This window comes from Syzygium oleosum, unplaced genomic scaffold (genome assembly GCF_021117445.2).
Source record: "Syzygium oleosum isolate NSW1041296 unplaced genomic scaffold, Sole_v2.1 Sole_v2.03, whole genome shotgun sequence".
Lineage (NCBI taxonomy): Eukaryota > Viridiplantae > Streptophyta > Magnoliopsida > Myrtales > Myrtaceae > Syzygium > Syzygium oleosum.
In genome coordinates, this window is record NW_026607487.1 from 1,534,360 (window position 1) to 1,560,139 (window position 25,780).

Consider the following 25,780-nt stretch of genomic DNA (forward strand, 5'->3'; position numbering starts at 1 on the left):
TTGCAGTCCCGATTGTGAAATCAAGTCATTTTACGAACTTTCCTTTGCAACCAGTGATCTAATGCCTTGATCGATTCGTGCAGAGTTCGTATTACCTTTTAAGAAGGCCCGAGTTTGAAGATGCTTAGAAATTTCCATACATGCAAAGTCAATATATAGTGGACAATATGACTATATAAGTACGACCCCTATAAGATTTCGGGATGAACAATGCTTAAGTAGATATAATATAACGTTAGGAAATGTACAAACGAGGAATACCCCATGACAGATAGTCTAATTAAAACTGGCGTTTCCTATTGCATCAAAGTCACCGTTAACTTGCTTTTTCCTCTTGGGGGACCTATGTCACCTGATCCAATTTGATTTGTCTTACAATGTGCAATCATGCGCATGTACCACGTACAGCATGTGGCATGGTCCAGGACTCAAGAGTCATAACAAAAAAACCAGTTGGTGTCATAGCCACTGGGGTCCACTTGGGAAGGATAAGGGGACCATCTAAGATTCCTAAACAAGGACAATCACCTTTTAGTTCCTTAATAAATATTAAAGGGTTGGGACGGTCAATTCACATTGTTTATCCCTAAGCGTTACTATAGAATTTCCCTGTTTGTTATGAAATGTTCGATTTCAGTTATGACCATCAAGTATCGCCCATAATCTAAATTTCGACGATAGCTAACCCATCACCACAACTGAATGATATGTCAATAACTCATCACTCTTTTTGGACGAGGTAGTAGCACCAAAGATCACAAATCAATCCCTTTCGGTCACGATACAACTCAAACTTATAATTACGATGCTTACGTGACCACGGAGCCAACCAAGCTCGATGATAATCAACTAGTGGGCACTTTTGTTTGATATTGGGAATCTATAGGATTTTTTTTATATTTTCATTTATCTATTTTGATCCATGTAACAGCGGTTCTTTCTCTAGAATCCCATGCAATCTGAACTACAGTTATTGCTATTTTACAAGCTTCCAAAATTTATTTGCTTCCACTTGGAGATTTTCTACAGCACAGGCTCTCCTCTGTGGTCGTCAGAGGATAATGAGCATACCCCAAATTTTCTATTTCTTTGGCCGAAGAGAATCCCCCAATCCAATATATTTCCAAAACAATCTTTTTCAAATGAGTCATGCACATACTAACATTCAGAAGGAACGATTTTGTCCTCACTTCAAAAAGCAATGAATGAATTACCTTCTTCTGGGGCCCAATACTGTCAATTTCCCTCACCTCGTGCGATGCTGTGCCGTCATCAAAACTGTGTTGATTCCAAGCGCACCCTTTTGAGTGCAAAGCATTGGCTGCAATTCTCATGAAATATATTTATGCAATCATCAACGTGAGTTGTTGTAATGCAAATACAACAAGGAAGCAACTGTTGAAGTGCCACGTGAGAGCATTATTGGGCAGTTGACACGTCCTAGTCAACATGAATCTAAGGTTGTGCCTGACACAGGAATAATAAAACCATGTTAAATCCCTAAGTATCGAATCATAGATGCATTGCCATGTGCTCTCTGTGAAAAACTATTGCATAGTGTGAATCTGAGATCCGAGTCCATGATTTGAATAATCCAGTCCACCAATGCAATGCTTGCTGACCAGAAAGTCGGTAGTGTTCAATAGTTGGATAACTGATAATTAGACCCTAATAAAAGTTCTCAACCAATCGATTGTATCTTAGGATATACTACTTGAAAAATTTATTATGCAAGTAAACTAACTTCACAGATGCAGTCATGATATGCATCAACACTAATTCAAAATGGGAAAGAAGAAGAAAGGCAACATGTGCTTGTATGATTGGATTTCGCTGTTAATCTTTGCTGAACTGAAACAAGTAACTTTTTCTAGCCAAACAAGTAACCTTTTCTTCCTCAGTCAAGATCGGATGGCCTGTTCCCATATGCCTCTCCGGCGGCTTATATGTTGAGCCACATTTTCTTTCCCCTTACGAAAATAATTAGTTCCAGACAAGGAACATGACGACAGATAAAAGACAAGCATGAGATGACAAGACCATCACAACTGAAGAATTCTGTGTCCTTAGTTAAGGACCTTTGCCCCTCCAATACCATGTGGTCTTCCAATAATTGCGGATGATGGAACCAGAAGAACTGTGCAGCTCAAGATCATGCGTAAGTCGGTACCTGTCGCCCATCAAGAGAGGTGACACCTGAAAGGTTTACCTTTAGGAAGAGGCTTTGAGACAATTGTCGCAAGGATTACAACCGTCTTTACAGTCTTTCCGATCCAAAGACTCGCCAAAGTGTGCAAGTAAGGTTTGCCGACGACACTCATCCTGAAAATTTCGCAAATTAGAGAGTTAACACATGTTTATCAATAGACTTTGCTCCATTCAGGTACATGGAAGATGAGTTTAGCCCAAAGGTTCCATAATAATTTACATATGTTGCCAACAGACCCATCTAATGATCTAACACCCAGACTGGTTAATGCCAGACTAACACTAACAAGTAACAACAATCAATAGAACAAAAGGAAAGTAAAAACACAAAATAGAAGCATCACTTAGTTGATATCATCGAAGAGAAGTTGAGAACACAAATTGGAGTACCTTGAGTTCACAATATTGCTGCATTTTACTAGCTTGAGCCATTGCAGATTTAAAGATAGCGGTTTTACATCCTTGACCACTCCTTAACATGCACAACCCGGCTGAAATCCTTTTTGGCATATAGAGCAATGCACACTGCTGGTAGATTATCTCTTCCTGCCCTCCCTGATTCTTGGTAATAGCTTTCGATTGACTTGGATATTGTGTTGTGGATGACAAAACGCTGACCACATGCCATAAAAAAATAATTACTAAACCAACAAAAAGAAGTTGAAATGTGACTAAAACATTATAACTGAAAGTCAAGTTAGATCAGAGTCATTTGCCACTTTGACAGTAAAGAAAAGACCTTTATCCTAGTCTAACTTAATTTCAGCACACCCAAGTTCCATGCATGGAAGAAAGAATTTGACTTAAAAAAATACATAATTCGTTAGTTCCTGCAATCATAGCCAAGAATGACAATTTAGCAGGCCATGGAACCAGCAAAGTTTACTTCCAAGCACACTAAGAAACCAATTAGTGAAACTTAAACATTAGAAGAAAAGTGGATTAGTCGAGTATTTGTCAACACGTCAGCTTGATTCTAAAACTAAAAATATGCAAAGGCCCAGAGTCCATTTCAACTTACCACATCTGGTTTGTCTATTCCCATCCCAAAAGCAATGGTAGCACATACAACCTGGACCTCTCCAGTATGCCATTTCTTTTGAACAGCTACTCTTTGACAGGCTGCTAATCCAGCATGATAGTACGCCGTCTTTATACCGCACTTATCATTCAAGTATTTTGCAACATCAACACATTCACTCTTTGAGAGGCAATATACTATGCCACAAAAACTAGCAAAACGATTCTTTAGCAGCTCTCCAAGCTGCTTCAGTGGTTCCTTGGTCTTAGCTATGACCTCATACTTTAGGTTTGGTCTGTCAAAGCTTGTCTCAAGAACAAGAGCATGGGGGATCCTGAGAGCTTTTAGGATATCCTGCAATGGATGCACATTTCAATCGGTCCCAAATGATTATCTCAACATAATCTGGAGGTTAATGTGCAAGTTTCGTACCTCACGAACTGGCTGAGTGGTGGTTGCAGTTAAGGCCATCACTGGGACGTATGGAAAATTTTGCTTGAGACATCCCAGTTCCCAATAATCTGGACGAAAATCATGTCCCCATTGACTGCAATAATGACAACAAAGAAAGTAACAGTCAATAAGCTTTACGAGTTTACAATCATTCAAATATACGAGAAAAGCTCAAAGCAGCAGTACGTTCCTTTCATGAGATGGCCCTGGCAGTGCAAATCCAGTAAAGACTTCATAAGAAACACAATCAACGATCACATGGGCGAACTATTGCCTTATATCTCAAGTTGTTAATATATAGTATAAAGGTTAAAAGAATAAATACAGACACAAGAACCAGCTTAAAAGACTTGACTATCATGCCAAACGTGGACACTTCCAATTACTTCCGAAAGTAATTTCCGTTGAAGCTTATTTTAGTTGTGTGCATTTTGCTTAATATGATTAATGATGTGCCACTGACTTTTCCCAAAAGAAGGAACTGGATCCTTTCCAGAATTAGTTATTTCAACATTGCATTCTGTTATACTAGAACTTCATAGAAGGTCTGGGTTTCAGAAGGTTTAGTGTGACACCGACAATGTAATTAGGCTAGAAACACAGAAAATGCAAAATCATTTGAAAAAAAGAGTTTGAGTGAGCATATACAAAAGTTAACTTGCTTTTCTTTTTCCGGAACAAGGACAGTAGTTTACAGTGACAACATCATAAATACTTATTCCTTTTGAAGTAACTCTGGCATGAACTTTGCTTCAGATACAAGGATGCCAAAGAGTATACCTCACACAATGTGCCTCATCAACAACAAAAGCAGCAAGTTGTGCCTGCAATGCGTGATGGTTGAGTATCAAAAAGTCAGAAAGAAACTTTCAGAAAAAGATACAGTGAATCAGAAATAGTACCTTTCTTTGCAAGCATTTCAATATCTCAAGCAATGATGGGTTTCCCACAATCCTTTCAGGAGTTACATACAATAGCTTGCACGATAGTTTATGTTTCCTGAAATGACAGGCAAAGCAGTGGAATTTAATGACTTGACAATCACAACACTCTGCAAAAAAAAATTTTAGAAGTCCAATAGAAACCCCATTGCAACATACGGAGCAAAGCCCAACATTTTATGGCGGGATAAAGATTGTATGGTACGATATACTTCTCTAGGAACACTAAGATCCTAAAATTTATTTTTAAGGCAAACATCTTACCCATGAATCTTTTCATTAACTACATACAAAATGTGCATCCATTGCAACATATGGAGCATAGCCATTTTATGGCGGGATAAAGATTGTATGGTATGATATACTTCTCTAGGAACATAGAGAGAGAGAGAGAGAGAGAGAGAGAGAGAGAGAGAGAGAGAGAGAGAGAGAGAGAGAGAGAGAGAGAGAGAGAGAGAGAGAGAGAGAGAGAGAGAGAGAGAGCGCTAAACCTTGCCTTAGTTCTTGGAAGACAGCCGCTGCTTGGGCAGCAGTTTGCTGAGAGTTCAAGAAAGTAGACGGTATTCCATACTTGAGGGTTAGAGTAATTATTTGATCCTGGATGAGAGATAGCAGGGGAGATATAATAACTGTGACACCTGGTTTAAGAGTTGCTGGCAGCTGAAATGAAATGTAAAAACATCAGAAGAGCACATGAAGAAAGGAAGGGATGAGGGAATTATTCTTTTATTCACCTTCAGCTGATCATAAAGCACCAGTTATCAATATTTGTCTTATAATTACTTCAGCTATAAACATATATCAACTACTTCAAGACTGAACAGAAAACACTTCAGGATAATTCAACTTAATCAATTCAGATTTATATCTTCCTTTGTGATTCAGTAGATCAATTCAGATTTATATGAAAGGACATCAATTTCAAACCAATTATGGGAAATGATCACCCCTAGTTGACATGATGACATAGCACATACCTGCATAGGAAATATAGACATCTACAATCTGTATTTGGTGAACGTAATTTGAAAACTTATTCCTCTTTGACTTAATAACCCTTTTGAATTGGACATGAACTATGACCGACAACAACACCTACATGCAAAAACAAGATAAATTTCCAGTAAGTAATTAGAAGGTCCTAGAAGCATAGCCCAAACCTCAAATTCCAGAAATTACAGAATAGATAGAGATGTGCGAAGGCAGAACGAGAATGTCCTGTATTTCCTTCTTTTCCAACTTAGTCTGATCCCGTACATTGGAACCCATGGTTATGTCCCTGAATCACTTCCTATCACTTAATTTGCATTTGGAAAACATTTTCTTTCTTTAGTTTAAGCACAAACTTCTCAACAGTGCTAACAAAGCAGATTACAAGATCATTTTAGAGCTTAAATTTCATTATACAGGTCTACCTGCCAAGTATTTAATTGGTGGAACCATTGAGCAAAGTGCACAGGGCTTGTGCTCTAAACATTGTCTCTACACATACTTCTACAAACGATCATTACACAAACAAAATAATGTTATCATTCACAAACCTGGTAACACAAACTTTTACCACCTCCAGTGGGCATGAGAATGAAACAATCTTGCTTGGCTACGGAAGCTTTACAAGCTTGATGCTGCATTGGTCGAAATGCCTTGTTTCCAAATATTACAACATTTGCCAATTCTATGTCATCCAAGGCTTGCAATTCCTCATAACTCAGAGCGCCTTGTTTGCATGTCAAAATCCGAGAGCAATGTCTTTTATTTGAAACCGATGATATCGAACCTTGAGTGACAGTGCTCTTACAGTCCTTCAACACAAACAAGCCTCTTCAGCACCATAAATAGTTTCTGACATGGAGTGACGGAAAATGAAGATTGTGCACAAAGAAATCCCAAGCCTTCATTTCGCAAAACACTCCTATCAAAGACGCTGGACGCTAAGTTCCACACTTGGATGATGTACTATACTCTCAAAATATTTGAGAAATATAGGTAGTGTTACATCATTCTCAACAAAAAATCAACTGTTTTATTGACCAAACAGTTCTAATATAAGTCATTTTAGATCTGAAAGACTGTGGAAGTAACTGACAAAAGTTAGGAGTGTCTATTATACATTTGATCGGACGAGATCCCTCAAAAGTAATTTACTAAATGCTTTTGTACAGGTACCCTGCGTAAGGTCCTTTGCCGTGAGCAGAATTACAAGCAAACTGGAAATGATCAAGGAAATACATAATTTTAAGAGCAAAGGATAGTGACACACTAATTTAAGAGGTTGGGCAGTTTCGTCTACGTCAACAGGAGGAGTTGTTTCACAATGACCAAGAGGGAACTACAATAAGAAATAAATCAATTTCTCACTAACCAAAACCCCAATTGCAAGAGTCAATCAAAAACGAATGAGACGAGTGCAAAGCGTATCCCAAGACTTTTCTCAGAAGGACACTCTGATCTCTCCCAATCAAAAACCAAGACAATATGTTCTCAATTCTTCTCATTTTCCTTGTTGGCCCCAATATACCTCAGCAACAAAATATTTAAGAATATGAGTTGCAAAATCATTGTTAAAAGAATAAAAGGTCGTGCCGAGATCTACCAACTTTTTGTGAACCTCCTAAACAACTGGACCATTGGGGCCAGACTCCTGGGATTTGCCCAGTAACTATTGTGGCTTCTTCAGGTGTCTACAGTTGCTTCACCGAACAGCCAACCCTATACAATACTCAGACATTCTTCAAGCTGCGTATTTGGTCCATGAAATTACACAGGCCAATCCCAAGCCAAATCTAGGTCCATGAATCATAAACTCGAGCCACAAGCTTAACAATTTCAAACTGGTGGGGGCAGAAAGGAGTGCGACAACTTCACAGTTTTCATAAGCATACCATGGATTCTAAAGATCGTCCGGCCAAAAGTTGAGTGGATGAATTGCTCGGAGTACTGCTTTGGTCAGGAATATAGCATGTGGATTTCCTGCCCATTTTACTGCCAAATATCTCATCTTCGTCTTCACTGTCAGTAGAGGAATCCACCTCAAGAAAAGTTTGATTTTTCTCAGGTTGTGGAGAATCTTCTATAATAGTAACATCGTGCACAACACTGAATCCACCGTCATTAGGGATATCTTGGCCAAACATATCAGCCAAAACTCCACAAGCTTCTGATTCCGCAGCTTGCAAATCATCCCAATCCTCGGTATCTTGCATAGTTTCGGCAAGTTCTGCTAGAAAGTCATCGCCACAGTGCTCCACAGTGATAAACTCTCGACCTTCGTCACCTTAAAAAAAAAGCCAAATGAAGAAAGAGATTATTTTGCAAGTCAATAAGACTACTCTGCCAAACCCACAAAGAAATGACAATGAGATTGACGGTCAATGAACAAAATTTAACCAGCTCCGGTCCATTGAAATCCAAAGTAGACCATTTGGCAACCATCATCAGAGCACTGACTAACCGCAATAAATCTCCTTATTTAGGAATGCACAATCAATCAATTCACAAATTATCCACGCAACACAAGCAATTGCGTCATTCCCTAATCACCAGATACCACCCAATTTGGCCAATAACCAAGAAAAGCCACCATCCAAAGTAGCCTCAACGCATCAAACTGGAACCGTGCCAGACATTTTGCTCATCAGTAAAACTACTTCACTAAGCACCCTATTCTACAGCCATCGTCATCGTGGTGGACGAAGAAATACCTACACAACCTCTGCAAACGCTAATCTCGGCATGACAAAATGGGTGACGAAGAGACGATTCGAGTTACCGTAGAGGGAAATGAGGCGGTCCAAGCACTTGGTGGCAGACTGCTCGTCGGAGCCGAACTCGAGAGCCAAGCTGAGCAACCGAGCTTTCTCTACCTCCTCCAACCCCCGATCCTCCATCGAATCTCTCAACCTGTTCGCTCGACGGTATTCGATCGATCGATCGATCGATGATGCACGAGCCGGAATCGAATCGATTGCTAGTCTCTCTCTCGAGAGCGCGCGCTCGAAGTGCCTTTTCGAAAAACCTCGCCAGCGATGGCGGGATTGGATGTCTGTTTCCCCTTTCCATTTGTATCTGCTAGAGAATGGGAGAGATTGGAGCCAAATATTTTCAATTTTTTTTCTGAAAATTCCGTTTTCGCATCTGAAGTTTGTTCAAGTTCTATTTCCAGCCCCCCGTAAGTTCTTTTGGTTTCATTTGACACCCTTGGGCTTATTTGGTGAGATGACACATGAAAATTATTAATCAATCGCACCTCTCTTCAAAGTTTGGAAAAGAAATTTATTACTTGAATTTCAAACAATCACTAAAACATTGTGCATGATTCCTTTTTTTTATATATATTTATATGATTTGTTTTCGATGTTTTGCATTAAAGAAAAAGTCACATTACAAGAATTGCAAAATTGGCGAAAAGGGAAATAGTTAGATGGTTCATATGGTTTCATAATTGTGTGCGAAGTAAGAGCTGCTACATCCATCGAGATCAATAGAGTATTTTAAGAAATTGAAGGCCACATTGTTACCACAAAAAAGGAATTTCTTAAGAAAGTTATATGGTTGAAATTTATTTTCATCTCATTTGGTGCGAGCGTTTTGGACTTTATTGTTTTCTGGGTTTGGATTGTTCTTGACCTTGGTAGATAGGGATGTGTGTAAAGGCTCCTTTGAAAAAAAAAAATAAGACTTGCATCTCGTGCTAAAGTTATATATCTCTTAGAAGTATCTCAAATTTGTGTATCAGGAAAAGGAAAAAATTGACAAAGTAATACTTTTTCTTAATTACATTTTTACCTTTATATATATTTATATTTCAATGGAAGGATTTTCGAAAAATTTGGAGAAATGGTGTTTCTGACACTACTTTACTGTTTGGCAAAAAACAATACCACTTTATTGTGCCGAAAAAATCATGAATGTGATGGAAATTTCATAAGTCAAAACTCACTGTTACAATGTCAGTCCTGCATTCAAAGTGGACAGTTAATAAAAATGGAAAAAGGGTGGTTCGTGAAATTGGCTTTGTAAAATCATTATTATGTCATAATTTCCGGACATTAAAGGAAAGTTAAGCACGCGTGATCAAATTTATATTTAATTAAGAAAAGTTGCATTGAATAAGGAAAATTACTAACACGTAGGTCTCAAAATTTTACAAAGTGTAAATGAAAGTAGCGATCGATTCAGATATTTTACTAAAAGTACATGAAAGAAATTCACTATTAAACAAATAGACATTAAACATAGGATCCAGAGAACAGAAAAGTTACGGTCTATCTAGTAATTTACTAACAATAGAGAAAGAAATTTACCATAAACTAAGGTAGACAAATCATATGACTTACGGCACTTACGATGACAAATAGAAAATTATGTCTTGCAAAGAAAAGTAATGAAATGATACGTATCCGGTAAATTAGTGCGAGGAAAATTAATAAGGAAAATTACATATACTAAATAAAAAAATCGCCATTAATTAGATGGGATCCAATCCCATTTTCCCTTCCCATTTAGTTGATGTAGATATTCATGCCAATCTTTAGGTGGCTTTGAAAAGCCAAGAATATGGAGGAATTTGTTGTAATCAAAATGGCATGTCATAGCTTTCTTTCTTTCTTTCTTTGTGTGCCTTCTGCTCTCTGTGTAGTCATGGTGTATGCTTAGAGAGCATTTTGTGATTCTTTGTGCAAAGACGATCAGCTTATGTAATTTTATTGCCAAATTTGCTTACTCCTGCATAACAGCCAGTTTTTGGGGGGCCCTTGTGTTTTAGGGTATCGTTTCTTGAGAAATTTGTTCCTTCTAAGGTTGAGCTTGATTCTAGCTATGTGGGGATTAAGTCGAGTTGAGCCTGAGCATTTCAAATAAAGGGGAGAGCCAGAGCAAAGCAAATAGAGGATTGCATCGGTTCATTTCAGGGCGTTCTTTTTTGTGGTGCTTGTTGAACCAATTCTTCTTTTTGTGTTCGCTTATAATCTTCTCAAGAAGAGGAAAAAGGGTGGAAGCAATACAAATGCGGCAAATAAGAGCACCGATGGAACATCTACATTCTTCCTTATTTCTGTTCTTTTGTTTTCTAGAACAGAAAAAGAATAGAAATCCGTTTAATAACGTCAGCTAATTTTTCTATTCCCAAAAACAAAAAGTGGCCAGGAAATAAATTTGGAATAGAAACAAGAAGTAGGAAAAAGTTACTTCTTTGTTCCCGGAAACAATTTCTGAAATAAGTCTTTTTTTTTCCTTTTCTTTTTTTCTTCCTTCTTCTCCCTCCTCTAGCAAACTAAGAAAAATTTCACGACACAAAATTTTTTTAGCCTTGTACCAAACGCTTTACTGTTCTTTTTCTATTCCCAGAATAGAAATTTTGTGTAGTTACCAAACGCATTCTTTTGTTCATAAACTCGTCCATAAGATAGAAATAGAATAAACTATTTCTATTTAGAAATTGTTACCAGGAACAGAAATCTTATCAAGTGCATCCTAAATATTTTCAGACGTGCGTGAAGTTATGTAAAATCTTATAATTGAACGATTGACTTCCTAAATAAGTAAATAATGTGGGTTTTTTGGGGGCCTCTTTAGGGCTCATCCCGTAATCTTCCGCAACAAAACAACGTCGGTAAGCTTAACTGAAGTGACTCTTTCTCTCTTGCAAAAGAGCACGAACCTTCTTCGGCATTTCCAAGGGTAGAAATTAACGTACACTTATCGCAAGTGGACCAAGCCAACAAGTTTGACTTGACTAGAAGGGGTGAGGTCCAAAAGAAGATAAGGCAAGGACTAAAAGTATTTGCAGAATAGCATCCTAAAAGCGTCTTTTGTTGTTCATCAATCCTTTTAATCACTAACATATATTATGCTAGAAAATTTTGTTTTTTTTAATTCTCATTTTCGTAAGATGATGTATTTCACAAAGTAAAGTGCAAATGATATTTAACTTTTAAATAGACTCATGACCTTGAGTTTTTTCCCCTACATCACTAGTTCTCAACTTTTTAGATCTCTAACACATTTGAATTGTTTCGCAAAGAATCTCTCACAAAATATCAACAGCGCATACTTTTTCAATGGGTAGCTAATATTACCAAAATAGAGATGGACCTAGTGGTAAAGTTCCATCATTCTATCCATACCAAAGAATTATTTCTCAACCATCTATACCGAAGCATCATTTCTTAAGTTTGGAAATAATTGCTCATCATTTATCATATTTCACAAATGGAAGCACGATTGTTGCAACACAGAGCTTTTAAATTTGGAAGACTATTCTGCTAAAAGTTTCTAACAATAATTCCTTGAACTTTGGAATGTAAAGAAACTAGAAAATTTTAGTAGGGCGAAGACTTATTAATGAATATGAAAATTTTTGTAAATACAGAAAAGCATCAGCAATGCAACCGGTGTTTGGCCATAACTCAGGTAGTTTAGCGTGCGCCTTTGGGGATAATGAGTAAGTGGTGCAGAATGATGAGACTCAATGTTAGTCATTTTGATATCAAGACAAGCATGCTTGACTTACTTTTCCAACTCTTCATTGAAATTGACATGTCAAGCAAATTGGTGGAAAATAATAGATTTGAGTGTCGGTATTCGAGAGCCACTAGTTATTCAGGTCCATTCGTGAGGCTTCCGATCTTGCTCAGGGAGGTTGAGTCTACGAGGTACTGCAGCATGTCCAAGTGTAAACATCTGGTGGGATCCACGGTTTTCACGCCTTATTTAACGTCTCAGCAGCCAGACGTCCTTTCATAACTCAGGTGTTACTCTCTATTTCGCTCTCTTGGTTGAACGTTGAGAGAGAAACTTCATTGAGTGCCACCCCCTCCTCAAGTTCCCACCCTATGTTTTTCTTCACAGTTGAGCTGGAATACCCTCTCGGTATTTTATGTTCAAGGGACTCCGAGGTCCGAGCATGACATTAGATGAAGCCTTTTAACGTGCTGCTCGATATGGAGTATCAAAACTAGCATGCTTGACTTACTTTTACAAGTCTTCGTTGAAATTGACATGTCAAGCAAATTGGTGGAAAATGGTGGATTTGAGCGTCCGTATTTGTAAACCACTAGTTATTCAGGTCCATTCATGAGTCTTTCCATCTTGCTTAGGTCTTTTAGTTGACGCAAGTCCATTGATTGTAGAGCTAACTGTCATTGAAAGACCATGAATTAGCCAACACGCCTAGGGCGGAGGGGCAGTTCACCCTTTCGCCTCTTCATGTTTCTAATTTTGAATGAAAATTTATTATATAAAGATCTACAAATTTAATTGTCTTTTGTAGTAGAGATTTTTCCTTTTGGATTGATTACAGATATTTGGTACAAGATTATATGAATATTAGGCTCCGTTTGTTTCTCGAAAATGAATGATTTGGAAAAAGTTTCCTTAAAAATGATTTGTATTGCTCGAAATAATTAGCTAATAAAAATGTTTTCATTATCGAGAATAAATAATATCCAAACATTTTTGTGGATGATGAAAAAATTTTCGTTCATTCATTTTTATGAGCAATATAAGCAATCATATTTTGGAAAATATTTTCCAAATCATATATTTTCCGCGAAACAAACAAAACCTCAATAATCGGCGCTCGATGAAGGTAGAAATAAAGTATATGCATGTGATTTCAAATAGATACTTACATTGAACCACCGATCAAAGGCAATGACTATTGATTGAACCAAATATGGAAAAGCTCTTAGACAATTCGGGTGCATGTGAGCCCATTGCATTTGAGCCCTCGATATTGGTGGTGCCACATGAAACCGACACGATCTAAGAGTCGGGATACATTGGGCTCACGTGCACTCAAGAATGTCTCACAATATATGGTCACCGCCTATTTTAACTTTTGTCAATACTACATGTGAGCGATTTATAGAACTTCCAAAACAACAATCAAAGACACAATTGACAGAAATTTCCTCCAACTAGGAAACCACGTGCACCCAGAGAGCGAGGTCCATCGGGCAATAAATAGGCGACATGACATTAGTTTGGCCATTGAAAATGGGATTAGACAAACAAGTCGGCGAAAATGAGGAGTTGGAGATAATTAGGTTTGTTTATTTATTAGGCTCAAAAGAATTAAGAGTAAGGTCCAAAGATCACGGTAAGGATTTTGCAACGTGTGACCTTATATTCAAAGAGGAAGACACTCCTTCCATGGAGTTCCCTACATAATTTGAAAGTTCTTGATGGATTCAACATCTTAGGTGTGAATCGGAAGAATCGGTAATCTTCAGAAATAAATGATTGACTTTCTGAATAAGTAAATGATGTGGGCTTTTTGGGGGCCTCTTTACGGCTCATCCCATAATCTTTCGCAATGAAACGACGTGGGTAAATTCAACTGAAGTGACTCTCTCTCTCTCTCTCTCTCTCTCTCTCTCTCTCTCTCTCTCTCTCTCTCTCTCTCTCTCTCTCGCAAGAGAGCACAAACCTACTGCAGCATTTCCAATGGGAGAAATTAAGGTACACGTTATTTGGAGTGGACCAAGCCAACAAACTTGACTTGACTAGAGGGTTCATGTGGCCACAAGAGGATAAGTTGATCAAAAGGAAAATAGAGCTCGGAATGTCCGAGAACGCAATTGGCGATCGCCCCCCACCCCACAAAAATAGCACAAAAATTAACAGCCGTGCGGGCATGTCGACCCAAAAGAACATCAAAGAGAAATCCGAGAGACAATGAAATCCGCCATTAAAAATCAGAGGAATGAAGTGGCTGCAGTACCTGTTGTCGCCGGTGGGGTTTTGAAAACGGCTCGGAGAAAGACTACAAGAATGCGAGGGGAAGGAGGGAGGGAGGGAGTGGAGAGCGAGGAGACCGAGAGAGCTTTCTTTTTTTTGGCTCCACCTCCACCCACCCCGGAAAAAGAAACTTCGGAATCAGTCCCTCGGGTTCCTCTTATTTGTTGTCTAGCCCCTCCAATTGGGGTACTTGAACTTTATATTCGGTCCCTCGTTCCCTCTTATTTATCAACATGGGTGCCTTTTTTTTCACTCTTGTTAAAAGAGATAGGTTTTTTTTTTTGGTTCTATCCAATCCTATATCTATTTTAAAGGAGAAAGAGTATAATTATTAAACAATAACATTACCACGTATGCTATTAGATCAATATGAGTTATTTAGCGTCAATAAGCAAACTGACAATTTTGATGTATAATGTATTTACGTAGCATTGTCGGACATCTAGATTTTATTAAAACACCTAAGAGAAATCGTGCAAACCCCATACAAAGTTCCACCACGAAACACAAATTTCAATACAATTATTATATTGTAATTGATTTTCTCCGTCGTTTCATTTATAAATTAAATTTAGATAATATTTTCACAATGAATAATGGTCTCTCTTCTTACAATGCAACTAAACAAGCATATTGTTGGAAGACTTTGAGTTGTTTCCAATGGCGAGAATCTTTTTTCCTCCCTTTTCTTTTGAGTAGGTCTTGTCGGTTTTTGCCCTTATTGCTTTCTTTGCAGCTAAGCAAGCAAGATGGTGGAAGACTTTGACTTGCTTTTCCTCGCCAGTCCATTTTCTAAAAGGTAATTAACTCAGTTTCGTGGAAAAAATGATATAGCATCTTCCAAATAGTCCTTTTTTCATGATAATGATTTCTTTTGCAAAATGCAGATACTAGCATGAGCATGCTATGTAAAGAGAAATATCTCATTGATCCAATTTAGCATCGTGGTTGACTGTTGCACCAACATATTTGTTCTTGAGTGATGAGTCCTCAATGACAACCAATCGTTGTGTTGGGCTCAACATCAAATCTAATCGAGCTCCAACGCTGCGTCTAGCTCGATGCATGCCAGAATTACTCAAACGCGACACAAGATCTAGTCAAGCGTCATTACAGCTTTGAGCAAGGCACCTCTATTTTCGAGTCGGGCCATGACAAAGAAGAGAGAAAGATGATGTGGTAGAATAAAAGGTATTTTATGTGATAGTTGTATCACGCGATGTGATAAGCCAATGGAAAGTGAGTAATTTTGACATTTAAGCGCCCATTAGGATGCAATTTGGCTAATAACCAAGAAAAACCACCATCCAAAGCAACCTAAACATATCAAAATTGGCCGGATGGACTACATTGGCAAATTGTCAAAAGGTTTAGGACTAAATTGGTCAAATTGAAAGGTTTATGACTGAATTGGCACATGTGCAATTGATTTAGGACTTTTTCGGTATTTTTCCCATGCTTTCTTCATTCCCTTATACTTCACCATAACTTTGATCCCTTAATATGTAAGATGAAAATTTGTGTGTGCAGATTAAGCACACGATATCAGTCTAATTCCTTACATTCGTAAGTGTATGGAGGAGGTTTGGCTGAATTGACCCTAATTGATGTCGTCGTATTGATATCATGAGAAAGATCATGTTTGTAAAACTGAAAATGATGGGACCCATATAAGTTTCACATGAGTCCCACTAGATTTAACCGTATGTAATGAGTAGGGAATGAATGGCGTGTCACTCCATCGTTGGTCAAAGCAATAGGCAAGTGAAGAAAAAGATCATGCAGTTGTCGCACCACATAGTGTGGGCTCCACGTGCTAATTCATATATGAATAGCAAATAGATATGGTTCAGACTCATTAAAATATATATTGAATTAAATTTTGTTACTTTAAATTCATAACAACGTATTTTTTAAAAATTTGAAGGGAAAGTAGATTTTTGACCATTTCAACGCCTCCAGGGTGAGAGGCTTTCATTTCAATGGGCAGGGAAAGCAAAATGTTGTCCATCTTCGCTTTGATTTGCGCGGCCATGTGATCCCATGACAAAGAGAATTAACAAAAGGTGAGGGTCCGTCAGTTAAAGAAGTAAAATTTCCTCATCAAAGACGCGCAAATACACGGTAGGATTGTGTTTATCCCAAGGCACATCTGGCTCATCTTTTGAGGTAAGAGAAGAGGTAATTCTCGATATGAACACCTTGCAAAAGTTACTAAGGAGATAATTCCGTGGCTCTTAAGGAATAGCATCATGTAAAAAAGTTAATTTCCACTGTGATTTGCTTGGCCACGGGATCCGATAACAGAAAGAACTAACAAGTAAAGTCTACAGAGGGGTCGTCTTGCCAATTTCGAGGAAGGGATTGTTTTGGTGGTCTTGGTCAAAATGTTAGAATTAAAAGGAAGTACAATTGTCTCGTCAAAGAAACGCCATCCACCACAAGATTGCGCGTCTCCTCTGGGGCAAGAGAAGAAGTAAAAGCTTTATTTAAAGTCCCAAGTGCTCGTGCTTGAAGAGGAGAAACGGCCATCACCATAAATCACTGAGACGCTCGTTTTTGCTCCGAGATATATCTGGTTTTGATAGCTCCGGGTTAAGGCGTGAAGGTGTGATCCTCATATTGCACTACCTTTCGAGACTCGGACACAACTTGATCTGCTTCAAGGCAACTTCTTCTCAAACACTGAAATCTATCACATTAATTTCATCTCTACATCGCTCCTCAAGGTAAGCCTGACCTTCATTCTCCAGTCTATTACCATTGGTAGGACCAAAAAGCATTTGATTATTACTCATCACATAACACATAACATCTTACATGTGATATTCCCTCGACTTTTTCAAGATTATCATCACATATATTAGGACCAAAAAGCATTTGATTATTGTCACATAACACATAACATCTTACATGTGATATTCCCTCAACTTTTTCAAGATTATCATCACATATATTGCTAATTTTTCTCACTACAATCTTCTCATTTAAACTAATTGGTTATGAATGGTTAGATCAGTTGAATCTGGTGGAATTGCATGCCGGCCCTTATCCCGATTTTGGGTCCATTGGCCCTATACGTACACCAATTGTCCAAAATTATTTAAACCCTGAAACATCCAAATACTCGATTTTTGCAGAGAAAATTCTTTTTTTTTTCTTGAAAACAGTTAAAAACTAGATTTTTCCAAATACTGATCGCGCTGGTCTAGTCTCTTCAATAATCGCACAAAACCTTTCAAAGGCTACGGATCAGAATTGTCAACAAAAAAAAATTATCTGAACATATCATATCGACTAGAGAATTATTGGATGTCCATAAAACCATTTTCCATTATATTGGCAATTTTTTGTAATTTCTGGAAAATGACAGAAAATTAAAATGTTTTTCTGGATATTATGAAAAATTAACAATTGTACTTTTTTTTATGCTGGTTACAATGGAAAACTTGAAAGTGAGCAAAGCTGCTGGTTTCAATGCACTTGCACATATTTAATACGTAGATAATTTTTAGGTGGACTTTATCTTTATAGATTGTACTAGAGAAACTCGTCACAAAGCGTGGTTTTCATGCGATTTTACTGCTTATAGCAAAGACGTGACTTTTACGTGTATATATAGCGTGGAAAATTACTGACCTATGATGGATTTGGCAATATGATTTATGCATGTTTAGGGTAGGGGAGGAGAAAGTAGCTTTTTACAGGAAGTAAGAACGTCTTTGATAATGGTTATCAAAAAAAAAAAAGAACGTCTTTGATAATATATAATGGAAGATTCACAAGCCGGTTAGAGCCACATTTATCTGTTTAACAAAATGATTTTTAAAGTGGGGATATGAACAGAAGTGGTCATTCCGTACTATGGTCCAAATTGTGTGGCTTGACTTTGGCTTGCCATCTGAAAATGACTTCATCGCTACCAGTCAATCAGCAATAGGGATACCTGTCCGTCAATAATAATGCGAGACTTATCGTCTTCTACTGATTGGTCTCTCTCTCTCTCTCTCTCTCTCTCTCTCTCATTTCTCACTTTATCTTTCACATTCGGCCTCTCTCTTGCATAAAGCATTCGAGACTATCGTCTACTGATTATTCCTCACTCGCTTTCTCTGTTCTTTTCCCCCTTGAAAGTTCTTGCCCAGGCTTGTTCAGGGTCTTCTCTCCCCGATCTCGCGCCTCTCTTCGCATCTCAGCTCGCAGGAGGTAATCACTTTTTCATCCCTTTCTAGCGTGTCATTTCTGTTGATTCTGTCGCTTTGTTATCGGAATAATCGGCTTAACTAAGTGTGTTCTGGGACCTTTTTGTCTATTGGGGATGTCGGGGTGGCCACTGAATAGCAGAGGAGGGTCTTCTATTCTCTCTTTTGGAGCCGTTGTTGCCTGTTAACGAGGTATGTCCCCAGCTCAGATTTTACTTCGGTGCAAAAAGAAAGCCCTTTGTTTTCGACTTTAGATGTGGCTAATCCTATGATGGCCTTGCTGGCTGATTGTTAGTTGCATCGTAATTCAGTATTTGATCTTTTGTTGAACTAGAACGAGGAGGTCTGCAAGTGCACTAGATTCTATTGCGCGCAAAATTGCCACATTTCGCTTGAATCCAGAGACCATTATTTTTTATGCGTTGTGAGGTTTCTTTGTGTTTGAAGGTCCTAGATTAATTTATAGAAAAATAAATCAGAAAAATAAAAGTAGGCTGGTTTGAGGGTCAACTAGTTTGGTTCTCGGTTACAAACACAGAGCACCAATTATTACATGATAAGTTCTTGATGCTTTGTTTAAGACCTACTCATTCTGAAACTGATCATCCTAAGAGTAAGACTTCTCTTAAGGAGATTTCATTCGACAATTTTACCTCCCTATAAAAAATTCCAAATGAGAAATATTATGTTTTCCTTGAATTGTTGGGCCATTAATTGTAGAAAGTATATTCCCTTTCACCTCTAACTCATTTTCTCCCTTCTTTAGTAAAAAAAAGAGAAAAAGAAAAAACTCATTTTCTCCAATAGTAAGAAAAAAAAACTTAAGACGTACGGTGAAAGTTTAAGCATTTTAACTATATTGCTACTTTTTACCTGCTCTCAACTCATTATAGTTTCAATCATCACAATATAAAACATACCAAAATCCATAGCATGATACTTCTTAAGACCTTTTACATGATATCCAATAGTAAGAAAAAAAAAACCTAGTTGATCTTATGACACACATGAAAACAATCAAATAAATCGAGCCATACATGCATATTAGGAGATTCACCTAGCTTTACATCACTCATTTCTTACACCTCTTTTGTTACAAACAATAAATTCGTTCTTCCAAATGTGATTTATCAATTTTAACCTGACTTATCACGAATTTAGCTGATAATCCTATTCTACTTCCATTTAATTGGATAAAGAATCTTTGCGGTGGTATTCTCAAGGTGGGCACTCCAACAAAAATGGGGACAAGCACTCGATGCCATTGTTTCAAACCTTGGTCGTCTCTGAATTTTCCTTAGCAGCTTCCTTTTACAGATAAAATATCAATCAACTTTTTAGATTTGAAAATTTGAAACGAAAGGCTTAGTGATTAAATACCAGTTCAAAATAAATTCATTTTACATGGAATTGTACCATGTGGTGCCGGCATGGAATAGATAAAAGATAAATAACCATGGGCATTTTGTTTATCTCTACCTCACATTTCCAACTTCATTAAGAATATGGCAATTTTAAACAAAATAAGAATATAAAATCACATCCACAATTACTAGCTCGGTCCTCTCTCGACGTCTTTCACACGTTTCTAATTCTGTTTCAACTCAATCATTATCTTTTAAGTGATTTATCGAATTCCAATTTTCAATAACCAAATAAGCAACCGGACGTATGCTTTAAATTTTTAATTGAACGCAATATACTTGTACACATATTCTTATAGCCCAATTGAAAAACGCACACGTTACTCGTGAGTGGATCAAGCCAACAGGTTTGACTTGAATAGGGTGAGGTCCAAAAGAAGATAAGGCGAGGACTAAAAACATCTGCAACTGCTCCTAGTCAATCAATTACTAATTAATTAAAGATTTCATGTTCAATTTTTTCTTGCTTGGTAACAGATTCATGTTCATACTTGTTCATAGAGATTAGTTCGTCGATCCTTTTATGCAGCAGAATAGCATCTTTCATTCCAACTTCATTCCCTTTTTTCACTTTCAATTCATGTTCAAGAAGGTTTCTATGTGTCATGAATTCATAATTCAAAAGCCTTTTGGACGTTACCTCTAATAGTAAGCCCAGGCACTTCATTCCCTTCTTTTCTATTTTTTTGCCTAAATCATCTTTTATTTTTTTGAATATTTTGCATACTTCTATTTTCATTGGTTTACTGACTTTTCAAGAGCTGAATGATATGCCAACAAAATTGTAATAAAAAAATGGCCCGGAAAAGAACTCAAGGATAGTGTACAAGTATTTCATATATCATTAGTAACTTAATACTAACGTGTCATGCTCATTTGGTGTCATTTAACAAATTATAGCTCTATTTTGTGGACAATATATCAATCGATAATTTAAATTTGAAAGTTTGAAGTGAACAGCTCGGTAACATGGTATCATAAATTTGTCCTATTTAAAATTATTGGCATGTGGGGCCAGCACGAAATAAATAAGAGAGAAATGACAACGACCATTTGTTCATCTCTACCTCGCATTTCCAATTTCATTAAGAATACTTTAAATAAAATTAAAATATTAAATCACCAAATTTGAACCAAAACATAAAAGAAGTGAAGCAACCGACCTGAAACGAATAGAGAAGCAACATTCACACAAAAAGAGAAAAGAACATAGGAGAGAGAGAGAGAGAGAGAGAGAGAGAGAGAGAGAGAGAGAGAGAGAGAGAGAGAGAGAGAGAGAGAGAGAGAACAAAAAAAAATCAAGTGAATCATGAAATTTCAAAGACTTTGGACATTCTTTTTTTTTCGTTGTTTTTGTGAGCGATCATGTTACTAAAGATACAGTTGACAATTTATGTCGTGTCATATTAATTGTGTCATGTCGAGTTAGGATATAACACAAATATGGCAAAACCTGAACAAGAAATGTTTAGTAAACGCGTTGAATTGCCACAATACAAACACGACACTTTTAATAAAGAAGGTCAGATGACACAACATGACAAATGCGATTATTAAACATGTCACCATATGAAATGTCAACATGACACCATGCAGTATGCTAACCTGTGTACATGCAAAAAGACACAACACATTGCGTTACATCTAAAGCAAAGAGCAACATTGCTCCCCGTGATATTCTAATTACTAGTGAGACGCAGCCTTTTGTATTAACATTAATCCTATTTAAGAGTCATAAAATTTTATCACACAAAAAGCCCCAAATTTCAAACAAACTAAAGCCATAAATTTCAAATTCTAAAAATTAAGAAAAAAAAAAAAAGCAAACCACGAAAGAAGAGAGGGAAAGTTAAAATCAATATATGTTGGGATACATGTTGGGTGGAAATGATGTAAATGGAACTTAATTTCTTTGATAGACTTAATTATCCTTCATTTTATTCACTTTTAAAAGGAAGTAAGGCCAATTTTGTAAGAAAAGTGCAATTTTTGCATTACCTCTCATTTCTATGCACTTTTAGAAAGAAATAAAATGTGGGCCCAAAAGGAAGTATTTCCCTTTCATTTAGAATGATTTTCATCGACTTCCTTCATAATTTAAACAGCTGAGTAATTTGAAAATTTTTCGTCGATTAATAGTTTAATTTTACATATCAGCGATGCTTGAAACTTGAATCCTGCCAAATTAAAAACGTGATTGATAAAAATTTCCTCCAATTAGGAAAGTGCACACATCTAGAGGATGAGGTTTATTGGGCAACAATCAAACGACACTACATAAGTTTGGTCAATGGAAATGCGATTAGACAGAAGGGGTTGTGAAAATGAGGCGGTGGAGATAGTTAGGGTTGTTTATATATTAGGCTAAAAATAATAAGAGTAAGGTCTCGGATTATGATAAGGATTAGGCATTGTGTGAGCTTATATTCAGAAGAAGATGCTTCCATGGATTTTGTACATAATTTGAATATCTTAGGTGTGAACTGAAAGAATCTGTCTTTAAATATGATAGACGTGCGTAAAGTTATGTAGTTGTTCAAATGTGTTTTAAGGAAGTCGACTAATTACACTTCAATATGTTTAATTTCAAATGTGTTTCTGAAGAAGTAAATGATGGGGGCTTTTTGGGGGCCTCTTCACGGCCACCTAATATTCCGCAGTGAAACAACGTCAGCTAACTCAACTGAAGGCCTTTCTCAGGAACACGAACCTTCTTCAGCATTGCCTAGGGGGGAAATTGACGTCCACGTTATCCAGAGTGGACCAAGCCAACAAGCATTTGCAGAAAAGCATCCTAAAAGGATATTTCATTGTTCATCAATCCTTTTAAGCAGCAGAAAAGCATCTTTTCGTTTTAACTTTCCCCCTGAGATCACCATGGACAAAGGGCAGAGTCAGAGAAAGAGAGCAGAGGAAGAGAGCATTGAGGGAGCATCCACTTCTTCATTCATCTCTCCGGTACCCACAGATGTAGGCAGCGGTCAATACGACGTGTTCTTAAGCTTTAGAGGCTCGGATACCCGCAAGGCATTCACTGATCACCTCTACCATAGTTTGATCAAGGCAGGGACTGTACCGATTTGCGTGTTCAGGGACGATAACAGCATACCAATTGGTGAGGATTTTGGATTAGAGATTCTTGATGCCATCACACGGTCTAAAATTTCGATCCCCATCATCTCTGAAAATTATGCTTCGAGCAAATGGTGCCTCCGTGAGCTCATTCATATCATGGACCGCAAGAAGAGCACATCACACATAGTGTTGCCCATCTTTTACAAAGTGGACCCATCAGATGTGCGGTATTTAAAAGGAAGTTTTGGGGAGGCATTCCATTCGCGTAAAAAGCATTTTGATGAGAAGGATATTCAGGAAGGGCAGCGAGCACTTAGAGAAGTGAGTGACTTGCATGGATGGGAATCCGAGAAAGTTGCTAACGGGTACTTTGCTTCTGCCTGAACTTTTCTTTTTTGATAAGTGAGTTTTCATGTTCACGCGAAACATATGAATCACAATGGTTTCCAATGGAGAAAAAATCAAAGGAATGATAACCCCTCCAGTCAATAGTATCATTCACCAAACAATACGCTTAGAAAGGACTCGACTGCTCAATCTTCCAAAGCTTTATCAACCCCAGATACAATAGACCTCCTCATGCCAATGACAGTCGGCTCAGTTGAAAAGGACCGAACACTTACTTCACATTTACCATGTCTAGGTTTGATTTCCACTATCAGTTTACCCCATTGGTAGCGATCCGTAAATCAACTATAAGTCCTCAATTTAGACATGTGTGCTGCCCTAGCCTTAGAGTGGAGTAACCTCCTTTTCTCCTAAACTTTTTTTAATACAAAACTTTTTTTAATAAAAAAAAATCGATCTCCTATCATTCAACTAGCAGCAATCTTAAGCCTTATAACATATATTATACTTCTAAAGACTCTTAACGAGCCAGGTTCACCGTCTTATTCTATTCCAACAAGATTCATCTAACGAAAGAGAAAAAAATAAAACGGCCACTAGCTATCATCCCCCATTGTTATTTGTGAAACCAAAACATCTTGCATGTTAATTGGCCCCATCCATCCTTCACATGTATGTCGGTGTCTTTTGATGAGATTAAGTATAATAACGAAATTATCAATTGAGTTTTGTTGTTGGACAGGCATGAAGGAGAATTAGTGGAAAAAGTTAAGAAAAAGGTTCTGAGCGAGTTGCAACAAGATTTTCATCTTGATGTTAGTAAGCGCTTAGTTGGAATTGGTGATCATGTGAGCAAAATCAGGAATTGGGTAGACACTCCTACCACTAATGCTCGAATGATTGGAATCTATGGCATGGGCGGGATCGGAAAAACGACACTTGCCAAGGTAATCTATAACCGGCTGTCGAATGACTTTGTGCATCGCAGCTTCCTTGCAGATATTCGAGAAACAGCTTGCCGCAACAGTATTCCTTATTTACAAAAGCAACTAATTAAGGAAATTCTGCAAATCGAACTTGAAGTTTGGAATGTTGACGTTGGAATTAATATAATCAAATCAAGATTCAAAGGAAAAAAGGTCCTCATTCTTCTGGATGATATAGATGCCAACGATCAACTAGATGCACTGGCTAGGGAGTGTAATTGGTTTATGGCAGGAAGTATCATCATTGTTACAACTAGAAATGAAGCCGTTCTTGATCAATCTGAATTCGAGGTAGTCTACAAGTATGAATTGAATGAATTGGATGAGGAGCATGCTTTGCTTCTGTTTAACAGACACGCATTTCGTACGGACCATTCTTTGAGGGATTTTGAGGGTGTATCTCGTGATATCATATCCACCATGGGTGGGCTTCCCTTGGCACTTGAAGTCGTTGGTTCATACTTGTATAAAAAAACGAATCGAAAAGTATGGGAAGATGTGCAGAAGCAATTAAAAAGCCAACCACATAGAGATGTCCAAAAGATATTGCGAATAAGTTACGATGCATTAGAAGATGGACATAAACATATTTTTCTTGATATTGTTTGTTTCTTTATTGGAGAAGAGAGCAGTAAGGAAACGCGCAAGTATGCCATGTACATGTGGGAGGACTGTGGGTTTTATCCAAGTCAAGGAATTGAAGAGTTAAAGTTGAGGTGCTTAATTAAAATTGGAGATAATGGTAAGTTTATGATACATGATCAACTGATAGATCTTGGAAGGAGTATTTTTTGCCAAGAACAACTGCTTGAGAAACGTAGTGGGCCATGGGACCGCGACTACAATGGAATCACAAGAGTACTAGGACATCGATGGGTAAAATATGCACTCCTTTCTTTTTCTCTCCCTCTTATTTTAATATATTTAATATGATCTATCCTAATATTTCATCAAGCATGAAAAGATGCTCTTTCTAGGAAAAAAATTATATTTAAACATCCATTTTTGGTCCATCGTAGATTAATTGTGATAGCAAAATAAATTATAAGTATCTCAAGGATGAAAAAGTTATATCATTTGATTTGATTTCATTGATATAAATGACATCTATAAAAATTTGATTGACATTCAATTCAAGATCCTGTAACTATAATTTAACACTATAAATCTCGTTTACCAAAAGCATATAATTGTCATATCTAGTTGAAAATATTGATAATCCGAAGGACTACAATAATGAATGGAGATGAAGTATAAACATATAGATCAAATAAATGAACATTTCTTGGTAAAAAAAAGATAGTGTGTGCCTATTGTAATAATTGGTAATTAATTCAAAACAATAAGATTGGAAAATTTTCACACTTATCACATGCACTTG

At 37.3% G+C, this 25,780-nt stretch overlaps 1 protein-coding gene, 1 long non-coding RNA gene and 1 pseudogene across 2 annotated transcripts; 2 read left to right on the forward strand and 1 right to left on the reverse strand.

Annotated features, from left to right (window-relative positions):
- Positions 1–1,103: 1,103 nt before the first annotated feature.
- On the reverse strand, positions 1,104–8,538 carry LOC115694146 (ATP-dependent DNA helicase Q-like 1; annotated as a pseudogene).
- Positions 8,539–18,118: 9,580 nt separating this feature from the next.
- On the forward strand, positions 18,119–18,896 carry LOC115669376 (uncharacterized). Its single transcript, XR_008816068.1, has 2 exons — positions 18,119–18,570; positions 18,706–18,896. It is a non-coding gene; the product is annotated as an uncharacterized LOC115669376 (long non-coding RNA).
- Positions 18,897–19,342: 446 nt separating this feature from the next.
- On the forward strand, positions 19,343–25,347 carry LOC130137671 (disease resistance protein L6-like). The gene is made up of 2 exons (XM_056309536.1): positions 19,343–23,430; positions 24,156–25,347. The coding sequence occupies exons 1-2, from the start codon at positions 22,601–22,603 to the stop codon at positions 25,330–25,332; spliced, it is 2,007 nt and encodes a 668-aa protein (XP_056165511.1). The 5' UTR covers positions 19,343–22,600; the 3' UTR covers positions 25,333–25,347.
- Positions 25,348–25,780: the final 433 nt, after the last annotated feature.

Bases quoted from the DNA above. Each gene is read 5' to 3' on its own strand.
- LOC130137671 (XM_056309536.1), top strand. From the start codon at position 22,601: ATGATGGGGGCTTTTTGGGGGCCTCTTCACGGCCACCTAATATTCCGC. The intron at 23,431-24,155 runs GTACTTTGCTTC...GTTGTTGGACAG, and splicing joins TCCGAGAAAGTTGCTAACGG to GCATGAAGGAGAATTAGTGG.